This window comes from Sturnus vulgaris, chromosome 1, assembly GCF_052056855.1.
Source record: "Sturnus vulgaris isolate bStuVul1 chromosome 1, bStuVul1.hap1, whole genome shotgun sequence".
Classification (NCBI taxonomy): Eukaryota; Metazoa; Chordata; class Aves; order Passeriformes; family Sturnidae; genus Sturnus; species Sturnus vulgaris.
In genome coordinates this window covers 67,654,763-67,670,401 of record NC_142243.1, presented here as the reverse complement: position 1 = coordinate 67,670,401, position 15,639 = coordinate 67,654,763, and the positions used below count along the sequence as shown (strand labels likewise).

The following is a 15,639-nucleotide window of genomic DNA, read 5'->3' as shown; positions in this document are numbered from 1 at the left end:
CATTTTCCCAAAGTCCTGTCAGCCTTCTGTAAGTCAGAAACAGTATTCAGACTTCTTTGTTTTCCTTATAGTATTGCATGATGATGTTTTGAAAAAATAGCCTCTCAGTAGGGCTGCAGCTTTGTAGGGACATTTATGAGTTTGTTGTTATTTCTGTTCTCAAAAGTTTTCCCTGAGAGAGTTCTTTGCTATGAAAAATGTACATCTGTAGCTGCTTTTGTTACACTGTGAAAACCTAATTATTATTAAATTGAGGTGGTAGAAATTAGTTTTTCAAGTAACATTCTGCTACTGATTTTAGGAACACCTTTATTTTTTGAGGGGATGTGTGTGGGTTTCTTGGTTTTTTGTTTTTGTTTTTTTTGTATTTTAGGAACATTTAAAAAAAAAATTCTGCTGCTGTGGGTTAAGGAGAGATTATTACTATGAATTGCTAGTGGTGTGTCTCTTCTTGAAATAGGTTTCTGTCTACTTAGTTTGGAAGGTAGCTTTTTTTAAGTGATGGATTTCATAAAGTGTCCACATATGTGAGTGTGCCATTTTACATAGCTCTTCTAACACTTCCCCTTGGGTACTTCATGTTGAATTTTAGTAATTTCAAATTCAGTGAACCACTCAAGACAATCCTGAAAAAGTGGGAAAACATCAGAGGAAAGTTTTTCAAGGTTTTGTATTTAAATGGTTACTTGTGAGATGTACATAGCTGTGACTTGTGAAGTTGCCTGCTGAGATTGTATAAAAAATAGAAGGGTACTTTTTTCAGTTAATACTGCCTCATTCTTGCTTCAGCTTTGTGACCTTAATTTAGTGTCACTTTATGAAACATTAGATGCATAATGAGCTGAGATACTAATTTTTTTCATCGTATAAGATTGTATGGTAGCTGGGAAATACTGTACACACAGCTAAAGCCAAATGTAGCTTGGCTGATAAAGACCAGGAGTCAACATGTGGCACCTCACTGGATGTTAAATGTGTATCTCTAAACCCTGTTCTCAGGTCCAGGAGGTCTTTGATAAGATGCAGGATGAATCTCTTTCAGTTCAGTTATCTTGCATTCAAACTAATAAATTTTTCTGTAATAAGTGAACTGGGGATTTTAATGCAGGGAAATAGAAACCAGTTTGTGTCTGTTTGGATTTATTAGTTCTTTTTCACTGCCTGTTGTGTTTCACCTGGGTTGCTCCAGGTACATTTTTACAATTTTTTTGTTTTTATCATCTAGTAATGGGAACAGATTTCAGGAGGACCATGTCTGTAGAAGACCGTCATGTAGGGTCAATTAGTTAAAATGCCTTACTTGCAAAATCATGTGTTCTCAAGGTCTGAGCCTGGCTGTGGAAGCAGTAGAGCTATATTTTATAGTACTGTTTAAAGTAAATCCTAGACTACCCGAGGCAACTGAGATATCTATCTGTAAGCTGAAGTACAGCTTCCAACTTTCATAAATGTCAGTGGATAATTTAGTGGTGTTTGTTTGGAGTTGCCTTTGGTAGTAGCCTTTACAACTTTTTTTTTTTTTTTTTTTTAGATAAACTCAGCTTAATTTAGTCCATGTACTGTATTAAAGGAGTATGTCTAACAGCAGTCTTGCTTGTGTGCTCTACTTAGCATGACTTACCTGAAATAATCAAAAAACTTTTACTAAAAACCTGCTGTAGGAAAACCATTTTTCATGCTACTGTAGCACTTGAAAGTGCTTCTCCTGGAATCTGATCTTTCATATCTGAAAGTAGCAGGGCAAAAATTACTCTTCTCCGAAGCACAGCTTTTTGTTTAGGTTGTGGATATAGTATGGCTTCTTGTGGCTGTGTTTGAGCACAGCATTGGTTTTGTCACTCTAATGACCTAGATAATTAAATTCTTTAACATCTCTAGGTGGGTAACTGGCTTGAATAGAAATTTGAAGGTGTGTAATATGTTAATTCTGCAGAAGTTTGTGACCAACGTGGAGAGCATTATGAACACACTGAAGAAAGTGTGAAAAAAAAAAAAAAAGGATTACTAGGAAGGAAGAACTGGATAAGAAAATTGGTGTTGCAGAGCAAATGAACAGCCAAGTTGCTTTTTGATACCTCCATGTGGTGTGATAGGAACAGTAACTGGTGGTAGTGGATGAGAAAAAGGGAAGTGAGAGTTGAGTAAAAGTAGTAAGGTTGAAATATCATTCAAACAAAATCTGTCTTAATATTTGTAGAGTGTTTGACACAAGGAGTCCTAATGTGCTGCTGCAGTACAGATACATGAAATAATTATCGTAGATATTTTTGAATTCCTGCTGAAAGTTCTAACCAACTGTCATATTGCTTTGTAAGTATTTCCTGTTGTTCTTTATTTCTTCAGTTTTCTTTCTTAGTTTCATGTTGTCTTTTGTAGCCTAACAGTCTCTATTTATATATATTCTCCTTTTAGACTCTTTTGCTTTGCTTTGTTTGGCTCATGTGGAACATTGTGGATGCTTATGTGAGTGATTGGAGACAGTAACAGTAGAAGGGTAATGGGTGTATGGGGAACAGTACCAAGGTGATGATTAGAAAGCATGGTAGGAAGGGGACTATTAACTACCAGTAAGTTATGTCTGCATTTCTGTTGAAATGTCCACTTAACTTAAAAAATAAATAAAAAATTTGGCCATGAGAAGAAGTAGTCTCTGAACACTCACTGAGTTCATGTCACTTTTCCTGGTTTGTGACTGTTTGTGTCAGCTTCATGGTAAACCTGATTGGATAACTCATTTTCCAAAAGCTGACCTCCAAAGTCAGTTCATTTTCATTCAGTTTTGTTTCCCAGTATGGCTGTTTGTATTGTTTCATGAGTACCTATGGCAGCAAAAGAGGGTGAAACTAGGAGCAGAAAGCACAATCTGGAACAAGGGGACTGGGAATGCTACTTTTGGTTACAGTACTAGCTTATACTCATTAATTTTAGTTTAAATACGGCCTTTTGGCTTTTTCAGTCTTTCACCGGGAGAGACCTGTTTCTTTCCCAGGGAAAATGAACTTCTGGGAAGAATACTTTTATCCCTGATTTGTAAATACAATTAATTAGAATGGGCAAATGATACTAATGCCATGTTCTTCTAGACAGTCTTCAGTGCTTTTAGAGCAGCTGAGGAAGATGTATGCTTAAAATGCAAAATCACAGAACAATTTGGGTTGGAAGGGGCCTTAAAGATCATCCAGTTCCAACCGCACCACCAAGGGCAGGGACACCTCCTGCTAGACTGGGTCACTCAACCCTCAATCCAACCTGGCCTGGAACACTTCCGATTTTTTTTTTAAAGAAGAGTGAAAACAAGGTTTGGGAGTGGTAGGCCGTTCAGAAGAATCAATGAAAACTAAGTTTAGAAAGGCTGTATTCTTTTAGCAGCACTGAGTTTACACTTCTGTGAGCCAGGTTGTTTAGTCTGTGGGGTGGTGCTGCTGATGCAGATCTTCATGGCCAGGCTTTATAGCGCATGTGCAAGTTCTGCTAAATGTTGTGCACCAAAATAAAATGTTAGTACAGCAATTCATGCAAGTAATGGGTATGTTTTTGGTGAAGCAGTGTTAATAAGGTTTTAGATGCTTGTTACACTATGGCTGTTTTTTAACACTGGATATACAATTAGTCATCTCTTGTTTTGGCAGTATCTTGTGTAGTATGTGTTGTGTATGTGATGAAGTAGGTGGTGAAGTAAAAAAGGAAAAACTATCCAAACCAAAAATACCATGAGAATTAAGTTTGAGTTTTCATGACACCTATGCCTGTGGTGGAGACTGAACTGTTTTAGAGTGTTTGAGTCATGTTTGTGAAATACAAATGCTTTGTTGTCTTCTAGAGAATGTATGTGTAGCTTTTCAAACACAAACTATACTTTTTTATTACGAGTTGTTCGTGTGTAGTAAGCTGGCTTTTCCTTTAGCATCCAGTATACTTTTTCTTGTTCAACAGAAGCATAAGCCAGTAAACAGAGTATAACATTGTCAGTTGCTGGTTGCTTTGTATTCGTTTTGTACATTACACGTGTGTTCTGAAAATTTTATGCAGTCCTAGAACCTATTTTTATAGTTTTAATATGTCTTCAGCAGCTATTTGTTACAAGAACAGGCATTTGTTAAAACAACATGCAAAACTTCACTCAAGTCTCTATTTACATATAAGTAGGCCTTGCAGCGTTATTAGCAGAGTATTTGTGTATAGAGTAGAATCTGATAAGGTCTGAAGTATCCTCCTTTCATTAGTGTCTTCATTTGAATTGTAGCAGCTGCAAGTAGAGATCAGGTCATGAATCAGTAAGTGTATCTTTTCTTAAACTATAGCAGTTATTAATGTTTACCTGAGTGTATGAGACCAGACATTGACAGAAATTAACATTAACTAAATGTGTAATAAGATTGTTTGAGGTTCATGTTTTACTAGTCAGAAATATTGGAACTGTGACAAAAGTTTTCTCTTTGTTGATGTGGACTAGAAATTAAAAATTGTAATTTAAAACGAGAGTCAAGAGAATATATTTAATTTCTTGATTTTAGCTTCTTGAAAAACCTTTTCCTTCTTTCTTCTGAAGTTCGTTCATATGAATATAGTGTATAGATGATAAGTTTACTGTAGCCTACATTTACATTGTATTATTTTCTTTGCAACTGTTCTTTTCTGACAGTATGGTCCCCAAAAAGGCTCTAGTGCTTGGGGACATGTGTCACAAGATGAAATGGTGAAACCTCAAAGTGGGAGGGATGTCAGCAAATGAGAATCCTTCTACAAACATTAATATAATCACAAGCAAAATGTTACAGGAGTAACAGTTTAGAGCACTATGCAAAATGACTGCCTGATTTATTTTTAGTTTTTCTTTTCTATGCAGAGCTGCATTAATCTGAAACCTGCGTTTATCATGCTCAAAATACTGTTTCCTTGGAAATACTCCATAAAATTAAACTGGTTTTCAATTTTAAATGAAAGACTCAAACTGTCTATGGCATATTTTGAAACAGTTAAATAGATTAACATCTCATTTCTTATTGTGACTGTGCAGACAATAAGGATCTTGAATTGGCGCATTTCTACAAAATTTTAATGCAGAGTAACTATGTTAAAGATAAATGTAAGTACCTTTTTAATGTGCCTTATTTCTGGCCTCATAGTGTCAGCGAAGGCAGCGTAGAAAACTATAGGAGAACTTTATTTAAACTTTTTATGTCATTGCAAGTGAGTTAGGAGGGCTCTGTAGAAGTTCATTGAGTCTTTAAATTCCTACAGATGATGCAGTTTTTAATTTGTCCTCTTTCCAAGATACAAACATAAAGATAAAACAAACTATACCTGTTATATAGCTTACATTTTTTTCAGTGTTACTTCTACTTTCCTTAATAATCAATGCATTCAAAACATTAGGGTGTTTTCAGCTGCCTTATTTATGGCTGTAAGCATCTGTGACTGCTTTGTCATCGGTTCCCTACAGATATTATGGTAACTTAACACTGTATGGCTGAAGTTGCTTCCTTTAAATGTATAGCATGTAGGGAGTAAGGTACCACATTGGTTGCTTATTTTCTGCAACACCAAAAGAGTTGCTTTTTGAAGCATTATGTAGCAGTTCCCCAGGTTATAATGTCTTCATATGTTGGCACATATGGCATATGAAGTCAGAGGGAATTTGACTGTTTGCAGATAGCAGCTGAAATTTCTGTAGTAAGGAGGCTATTACATACTAGTATGTAAATATCTGCTAAATTATTTTAGTTGTCTTTCTAAATACAGTATGGAATTTTTGGTGATTTTTTTTTTTTTACTAGGGAAGTGGTTATTTAGTATTTGAATTTATCTTCAGCCTTTCTGAGGGATCTGTGGTTTAGTATAATTCTTGAGATTCCTCTTTAGGGAGTGTGCAGGATGGGATATAATTAATCTAAGTTTTGATTTTTGTCAATCTGCATATTGAAAGATCTTCCATATACCTTCAACATAGCAGCTACAAGATCGAATGGAACAGTTATAAATGAAAACCAGAGTTGTCTCTTTCTGGTTTTTTTTTAAATTTCTTGGTCTTTTAGCATCTGGAGTTCTGTGCCATCTCTTACTGCTGTTTTTTCCTTCTATTTAGCTCTGGTTGTATTTATTTCTCACAATTAGTCTATTCAGGCATCCAAGTAGAAACTTGAGGCTCCAGCAAAAATGTAAATTTAGCTCTTTGACTAGAAAGATACTTGAGGAGAAAATAGTTATTGTGAGTTTTCTGCTTCTTTAACATTTCTCTGCAGAGAAGCCTAGGCTTTTTAGTGTGTGTTACAGGGTAAAGGTAGGTATCATAGTGCTTTTTTTTTTTTCTTTTTTGACATTTTCTCTTTTGTGGTAAAAAAATTGAATCTTCAGCGAATTTTAAGTTCTGTAGTTTTGTGGTATTGTTAAAGTTCCTATATGACTTGTGAAATGTAAACTAGAAAATGTACTGATACACTAAAATGGTGACCTATATCTTAAGTTAGCTGGACTGGAGCAAGAATAAATATAATTTGAAGTGAAAAACCAAGATGTTGTAAAATACACTTGCTTTCTTGGTCCTTAATACCAATTTGGCTGCACTTCAAATTGTTTTCCAGCTGTAGTCTCTTATTTCAGTCTCTCATGGGTTGATTTCATGTCTTCCATGAGTGGTTGTTCGTTATTTTACGAACTCCTGTAGGAGTTGAGCATGTTAATGAGGTGATGAGTAGCAGCCAGTGGGACTGAAATTGCTCAGAAAGAGGGGCTGCTTAATAAAACAGGCACCAGGCCACTCTGGCATTTGCTTGGATAAATGATCCTCCCACTGCAGCAGCCAGGGATGTGTCTGGGTAGGGAGCTGAGGTGGAGGGACAGTTCCCAGGTACTGAGGGAGGCAGCATCAGAGCCACACCTTTGCTCACCCTCTCTGGTCTCTGAAGCCACACTGTGTCAGGCCCATTTTTGGAAGATGCTACGGGAGGGACTGAGGGTGCAGCTTTGTGGTGCTGACACCTCCACTTCCCAAGGACAGCTTTTGTGGCCTGACATAGCTACAGATAGGAAGAACAGGTTCATTTTGGTCTCCCAGACCAAACCTGTTAGTGTGACAGGACAGCAAGAAGTGTGTCATGAACTGACTTAGAACATTCTGGGTCTGCATTGCACCGGGGCTGCTGCTTGTGCTGCCCCTCATTTTTATCATAGACTAAGGGAAAGGAAAACTAAGTACATAGCTGTGCCACTCTCCTTCTCCTGATGTGCATGAAATGTGAAGCAGCAAACAGGGGGGCAGTTTATGTACTTCCTCCCACTGAAGCAAGTCTTTTTGCAGACCCTGACTCTTGACCTAAACAAGGGTTAAGTGTCTTAAAAAAATAAACAAAAAAGTCAGTTTGAGTCTGTGAAGGTTGCAGGTGTGAGGAAAAGGTAAGAAAGTTACATGTAGTGGTTTGGCATAAATACAGCTCCTGTTAATAAATTTTGGAGCATTTAAAGCCTGTATGTCATGGCACTGTTTTCTCCCTCAATTTATAGTGTACTAATGTGGTTGAACATGAGATTACCTATCTATCAACTATAAAAAATAATAAATTAGCTTAATTGATGAGCCTTTTAATTTTGCTCACTTAAAAGCATAAGTTGTAGACATTAATTCTCCCTTGTGAAAGATGTCTATAGTAAATGTATTCATTATTTGGAATGTTTTTAATCTAACTTCAGTTTCTATTAATAGCAAGTCTCCATGAAATGGTGTTAACATTTCGAGTAGTTGTAAGTGAATCCCAGGGAAAAATACATATTGTTGAATGTACATCTTCTTCCTGGGATGGTATTATTGCCTAGTGCTTTCCAGTCACTACCAGTGGGTAAAGATTCCTTGTTCCCAGCTGTACAGTGTGTCTGTGTTTACAGCTGTTACTGAAAAGGCTTGGAAGTTAGCATATCTGAGGAAGAAAACAGTGGTGCTCTCAAAATGTTGCCTAGACAATGATCTTCTATCTAATATTTTGCATTTTTATGTAACCTTCGTCTTGTTACTGTAAAAATACTGAAACAAAACCTTGATTGCTTTTTTAGTGTGACTCGCATTCAAAGGCTTTTTGCAGTCAGTGGAATTCAAGTTATCTAAACTTTTTTTTAAAAGTAAACATCCTTTCTTTAATGAACAAGAGATTTTCAGTCTTCACATGAGTATCCTTCATTTGTCAGACTGTGCTAATAACAACTCTTGCCTTTAAGACAAAATCATGGAGTTTCCACTTGTTGCTTTCATTTATAATTGTTTTGTTCAATCTGCTGCTGCAGTGGTGCCTCAGTAATGTATTCAGCAATGCAGCAAAGATTAATCCTTTTGTTTGTTACCCTTTGCTTCAGCTCTTCAGTATTTTTAAATGTAATACCTGCTATATACAGTTCTGAGGTTCCATTTCATGCTGATATGTTTGAGGGAGGGGAAGATGGTGTTATTATACATTAGAAATTGTCAGAGGAGGGCTTTGTAAGCATCAAACATAGAATCAGGTAAGATAACTGTTGGAAGTGGTCCACAGAAAAAGCAGAGACCCCTGTACACAGTTAAGCATATTACTTTTGTGATGTCTTGCTCAGTTTCATTCTGTGTCAAAAGCATTTTAAATAGCAGATTAACTTGCACTTTCAAGTGGAATAGTTGCTGAAAAATTTCATTTTATGAGATGGGAATGCAAATGTCATGTTTGTTGACTTAAACTGTTTTCAGATTGCCACAAGTGAATATTTTGTTTTCATATATTTTATTATTTCATAACAAATTCTTCTTAACTAATGTGAACTAGTGTCAAAATACTTTGAATGATTTGATAACTAAGAAATGTATGTTTAGGTGATTTTTGGATGCTTACTTTAGTTGTTGGAAGGAGGTTGCTTTATTTTGGGCAAGGGACAATGGTGAAAGCCTAGCTTTTTATTTTGCCGTTTCTCTTTTTGTATTCCTATTGTCTTGGTAATGGCATTAGTTTTGCTTAAGAAACAAGCAAAATTGATTCTGCTAACTTCAATAGCGTTATGTAGGAAAATCTTCATTTCTGCTTTCCAGTATTTGCTGTTAAGTTGTTAACAATTGTACTGGACACTGACTTTATTAAAACCACCTTTTTGTAAAGCTTGGACTTGGACTTTATTTCAGATTTCTAGTTAGTATAGTACAAATATTTTCCCCTCTTTAGTTTGCCATCTGATTGCAAACAGTTAAGTGCCATTGCTGGTAAATTTCTCAAGTTCACATTCTGCTCTACAATACAGGCCTTTAATGTTTCAGTGTGATCTTTTCATAAGTGCTGTGCAAGGATGCCTTTTGCTGCTAAAGTAATGCAGTGTTAAATGTATTTTATAAAATTACTCATTCCAGTTTGTCTGCAAAACATCATTAGGTATGTTGAAGATGATAAAATTGGTATGAATATGAATGTAGCCCTACTTCCAAAATAAGCTGTGACCTTTGGCTTCCTTTGTTCATGCTTTAAACATTTTAGCTAATACCATTATTCTCTATCAACAACCTAGGATACCAAAAAGAAAAGAAAGTAGTCCTTACCTCCTGTGGAGACAGGATCTGTCCATATTAAACCATACATGCTGGGAATCCCTAGGTCTTAGCCACTATTAAATGACCTCTCAGTAGCTTAATTGGTAGGTGATTAGCCAACATAGTGTTTCTTGGCAATGTTCCACATATATATGTATTTTTGTGAGAGACAGATGCATTTCTTTTCTTCTTTCATTTTTAGTTACATGGGAATTGGGCTTTCGGCACAGGGTGTGAACATGAACAGACTACCAGGTATGTTTCAGTTACTTACATTGTTTTTAAAATATGCTTCACCTTTGGTAAGCAATAGAATGTATCATGACACTTCTGTGTTGTATCTGTTACTGGAGTTAGGTAACACTTGCAGCTGAAAAGTTCCAACTTTTACTGTACATTTGCTCCTGCACCACTTCTGTTAGCTCTTACTGTTATTTATAACATTATGCAGATACTTTTTAGCAAACAAATAAATTTTGGAATTTTCATCATGTGTCCTGATAAAAATGAAGCTGTAGATTTCCATGCCCTGTACGCTGGATTTCTAGCAATAAAGATGAGCTACTTTGATAAAAACTTTCTGTCAAACATGGAGGGAACTCTTCTGTTACCTTCTGTACCTTCACCTTTCCAGCCTTCATATTAAGGGTGTGTAGCCCAGTTTTAAGTTTTGACTATTCCATTGACCTGCATGGTCAGGGACACTGTCTCGTTAACAATTGTCTGGAGTATCTCTGAGTGGTACTTAAGGATGTTTTGTGTGTGTATGCATTAAAAGAGTGAGTTTTTAACAGATCTTCAAATGTGTAAAAAATATCCACCCAAAACCAACTGACTGATTTCCTTGAAGTTATCAAAATATAAAACCATGTTCAATTGATCTTTGAGTATCTGCAGTTTCTTACTTTTACCTTTTTTACCCATATGCTCTGGTAGAGATTCATATGATGAATGCAAGTCCCCATTACACTGTGAGACCACCTAAGGCTGATGAATTATTAGTGGGTGGTATTAAGTTTGAGTAGGATTTAGGATGCTATAATTATCAAAGATACTGCTAATCAATGTAACTGCAATAATTTGGGGTTGTCTTTAATTTACTGAGAGGTGCTTAATATGGTACCAGCTGAAGCTACTGATGATAAAGATTAAGGGTCTAAGTGTGGAAAGTACTTCAAAATTAACCTGCTAGGCAGCAGCTTGACAGAAGAGGTTCAGTATTGAATTGGAGGGAGTGTAGATAGGTATTTATAAAAGAGCACAGACCAAAATTGCTTGCTGTGAATTTCATTGAGTAGTGTAATAGTATGCAGCTTCTTAAAAGATTCTACAGCTTCTTCACCTGCAACATCAGCACTATATTTGCATGCATAATGATTTGCTGTTGGCTGTGATTTTCACCTGTATTGCTAATCTTTTCCTTTTATTTGAAATTTATTTTTATTTTCAGGGGCAGCATAGCTAGTTACACTTTAGTCTAGAGATTCTGTTATTATGCAGAGGCTGCTTGCTGCTGAATAGTCATTGAGAATAATCAGGACTAGAAATATGTTTCCCCAGAGATGCCTGTTTGGTTTTTAGTCAGGAAGAATCTGATTATGACATATAGTAGCAATAGTTTTGCAAAATGAAAGGGAGAGCAGGAGAATCTTCACTGCCTTACTGGGACATGTCACATCTGTATATAGCTTTTTGAATTTCAGCATTGTAGTTGATTATATTTTTGGTGTTGGTGATAGTGTATGTTTGCATAAAGAGAAAAATATGTTACCTGAATTTGCATTGCCTGGTTATATACTACAAATGCAATTACTTATTCAGCCGTTTTGATAAAAGAAATTGTCATTTTAAAGATTACACAGTGGTTTTCCTAGATAAGAAATATTAGAAAGCAGAAAGCTGAGCATAGTAATTAACTGTATTAACCTGGCTAGAATATACCAATTTAGCACAGTCTTTAATTTATTTAATAATAAAGGAAATGAATAAATTGCAAATGCTTTTTGTTCTCTAGGTTGGGATAAACATTCGTATGGTTACCATGGAGATGATGGACATTCATTCTGTTCCTCTGGAACAGGCCAACCTTACGGCCCAACGTTTACTACAGGCGATGTCATTGGTTGTTGTGTCAACCTTATCAATAACACCTGCTTCTACACCAAGAATGGACACAGCCTGGGTATGGAGAAATGCTGCCTTTCATGACAGCATTATGTCTTTAAGTCTAGTGTGAGTAGGAAACCCTCTTCACATCAGGAGCAAAGGGTTTGAATAGTTCTTTTGATAGTCTGTGAAATTTCTTCTGTGCCATTTGCACTAACGTTCCTTGTGAATTTGGGAGGATTCATCTTACAGCATCTCATTCCACAGGATCTGCATTAATGAACTCCATTACTACAGCCACAAATAGTGCTTGATGGTCAGAAAGTAATAGATAATAAGTAAACTGAAGATAAGGAGAATGGATATAGCTAAAATTCCTTGCTGCTGTAGGTGGACCACCCAGCCTTCACTAAAACCTTACATTGGAGGTTGCATGTTATTTTGAACATATGTTGGAGAACAGTGTCTTTTGGATTCCCAGTCTGGAGTCATTCATAATTGGGCTAAAGCCATAAATTATAAAAGTTGAGCTAAAATTAAGTCCATTAAACTCATACAGTAAATTGTAGTATTATGCAATACTGCAAGACAATTTTTTAATTTGAAGATGTCAGGAGTGGGTGGAGTTAAAGATTTTTATGGAATATCTATTTCAGTTACTTAATGTAATTTAATGAGCAAAGATACAGAGTGTAAAGAAAGAAGAAAATAATTACTTCTGCATTAAGGAAGGAGTGGGGGCTTGGGAAGAGTTCTTGAAATTGTGCTGAGGGAGCAGGAACTTGGAAGGGATAAAGCTCAAAGAAGAATAAAGTTTCTGTGGTGGGTAGAAATGCAATAAGGAAAGGAGAGGGTAGCATGAAATGAAGAGATTATTGAGATAGGTGTTCTTGAAGTTGCTGTTCTATTTTCTTACATTGGCAAGCACAAAGTAGGTTTGGAAAAAGGGGGAAGGATGTGGTTTAAATTCTTTTCTAGCCTCCCTGAACTGGACTGACAGTTTGTTTGCTCAGGCCTTGAGCAAACACATCTGACTTGGGAGTTTTCCTGCCTCTACTCATAGAAGGGCTTAGGAGTCTCCTGAGGTCAATTCCATGTAATCACTTCTGTGATTCTATTCTGTCATGATTTAATGTTCCTTCTAAATTGAATGAATCTGTATCTTGAGACCTAGGGCATTGGTACACTTGAACCATGCACTGTGTGGTTATTTCTTTTGGCATCCTGTTGCAGGATAGGTCCAAGTGGAAGATAACAGGCTTATGTTTGCCCTGATCTTTAACTGGTTAAAGCTGAGAAAAGCAGTCTTACCTTACTCCCTTTTTGGAACATTCACAATATGCCTGCAGGGAGGTTGGATCGTTTGATCCACTAAAGAGACACGAGTGTTCTCACTACCCTTATGGTCACATGAAAGCATGAGCAAGCTAGGAAGGCAAGAGCAGAACCCTCCTTTTCAGAGGAAAACTTAGAGCAGACTGGATTAGGCCAGCTGTGAAACAACAGTGCAAAAGATTAAAATCTGTTTTTAGAGGAGACCAGAATGGCATAGGTGAGGGAAGGCTAATAAAATGTCATCTGTCATAGACTGAGTCTGGCAAACACTTTATGGATTTCAGAAGGAAACCTGACAGCTCTTCTGCTGCCATGGGCTTTGCTAGCTTTAGCTTCTGACAGAAGAAAATTGATTCTGTGTTGAGTGGAAAAAGAAATCAGAAATTCTGTCTGCCTCACGGAGTTGTTGCAGCTGCTAGTTGTCCAGAATTCCTGTATGTTTGTGACTTGGAGGACATGTATGTTTCTTCTCTGGGCCCACATATATGGTCTAAAATATAGGAAGTCTCTAGCTCAGCCTGGGATTTGATGTTGCAGAAAGGGCTAAGCACTTCTCGTGCAAGTGTGAAATCCTGGGTTGAAAAAAATCCAAAACCAACTCCCCGCCCCCAAGACCCCCAGCACCTACATGTCACTTAGTCATCATTTATTTGGCATGCCTACGGCCTCCACTTTGGAAAAGAGCAAGTTGGAGGTCAAAATTGCCAAATAGAAAAAGTGGTATAGCTTAGAAAAAGTTAGGGTAAAAGCAGGGAATAAATAAAATGATAGCTTTGATATATGATGGGAGGAAACAAATGAAACAGGTTCACTCAGTATGTCATCCTTCTGTGTCAAGAGATGTGGGTAAGGAATCCAGATGCTCTTGAGGTTTGAAATCCTGGTGAAGATTGAAAACAGAGATGGAATTTAGGACAAAAGGTTAAAAGCTTTGTTTTCATCTTAAATTCGAAAAGATGGTGGTACAAAATAAATTGAAGTTTGAAGGGATAAGTGGATTTGAATAATTCCGCATTATTAAAAAAAAAACTTGCAACAATGAAGGAAATTCTGAAATACTGTTATTATTTGGCTGTCCAAAGGAGATTACTCATGGGTTGGTTTTTTTTTAACTGAAGGCTTCCCACCCCCTGAAATTGCCTGAAGTTCCTGTAGTGTATAGACGTCATATTTTTCTCTAATCCTGGACAGCAAAATCACTCCCTTGGTTTTAGGGGTAGATGGATGCTTGTAATTATGTAACAAGATATTAAGCTGTTCTGTTTGAAAACCAAAGCATGCAGGCATGGATTAGAGTGAACCATGTGCAGGCTGGTTTGGAGTATTATAGACATGTGCTGCTTGTGTAAAGATTGTGAGTATTTATGAAGAAAAGTAATAGCAAACAAGAAAAGATACCATTAAATCTTGATGTTGCAGCATTGTGACATGCAAGTGAAAAAGTATTTTCAGATATCCTTACCTTTCTTCTCTAAATTTAGGATGTAGCTAGAACTTTCAGACTTGCTAATCTGCACATCTGTGTGATTTGATAAATCTTACGACCTGTTTTAAAAAAAATTAAGGTCAATTTGAGTATTTTTGAAGGACGATTACTTTTTGCCAAATATCACAATTTTTTATTTAAAAGCATGAATTGTGCCTAAGCATTGTGGATTTCACCATACTTAACTTATTTCTGAGATGGTTTGGGTGAGATTTCTGAACAGATAATGATACATTTAAGAAAATGAGGCTAGCATCCAGACACATGGAAATTAATCTTAATTTTCTCTTTATTACAGGCATCGCTTTCACAGATTTACCGGTAAGATAAGTGCATTTTCAAACAGTTTCCCTTTGTGTCATAAACAGATGTTTCAGATCAGACTAGCATTTGCCTTATACTTGTTGGAATTACAATGATAATCTTTGTAGCCAGTTTAATGTTAGATATTTCTCATCAAGATTTCAGTGGTGATTTTTGAATTGAAGGAGAAAGTGTTTTGGTTTTACAGCAATCCTTACAAGGTGTTTTCCTTTTAAGGTTTTTTTTAGCAGAAAATAATACTTGCAAATAGTTATTACATACTTTGGCACATTCAAGCCTTACATAAAAAGTCAGAGCTATATTAAACCACCAACATAGTGGATGGCTGCTTGAATTATTGTTACTGTAACTCATTCTTGATGCCTGATTTTCACAGTCTTTGCTTCATAGACTCAAATGTATCATTTTTTTTAAAGCTGCACATATCTGAAGTCTTGTAGCTTTTGAGTCAATTAAATTGTGCTTTCCTTAAAACTGGCATCTGTTCCCTATACTACTGATGCAGGCATGATACTGCACTTACTTTGGTTTTCTTCTCATCCACTTCATTTCTGATTTAATCTATTTTAAGGTGCATTGTGTGATGCACGTCCATCTGGCCAGCTATTCCCTTTGTGTGGCCTTAAGAGGCTAGGACAGATATTAAGGAAAAATTAAGTGAGTAACCCAAGGAGCCTGTTAGTCCTTCCACTTGAGTGTTTTGTGTAGGAAACCACTGCCGCTGTTCTGGATCTCCAGGATGCTAGCAGGACTCCTTGGTAGCACATGGTGCCAGCTCAGGAAAACTGACACTAGAATCTGAAGTATGAAGCTGAACCCCTTGTTGGAATCAATGGTTTCCATCTTGTTAAAACATTTG

The 15,639-nt window shown here is 36.5% G+C and overlaps 1 protein-coding gene across 5 annotated transcripts in view; it reads left to right on the top strand.

The window, feature by feature from the left end:
- The window catches only part of RANBP9 (RAN binding protein 9), a 38,676-nt gene that overhangs the window by 9,846 nt on the left and 13,191 nt on the right, over nucleotides 1-15,639 (top strand). For all 5 annotated transcript variants that reach the window (XM_088168956.1, XM_088168951.1, XM_088168947.1 and 2 more), the window contains exons 3-5: nucleotides 9,732-9,784; nucleotides 11,544-11,711; nucleotides 14,755-14,777. In XM_088168956.1, coding sequence (XP_088025082.1) covers nucleotides 9,732-9,784; nucleotides 11,544-11,711; nucleotides 14,755-14,777 — 244 coding nt within the window. The remainder of the gene's footprint in view (nucleotides 1-9,731; nucleotides 9,785-11,543; nucleotides 11,712-14,754; nucleotides 14,778-15,639) is intronic.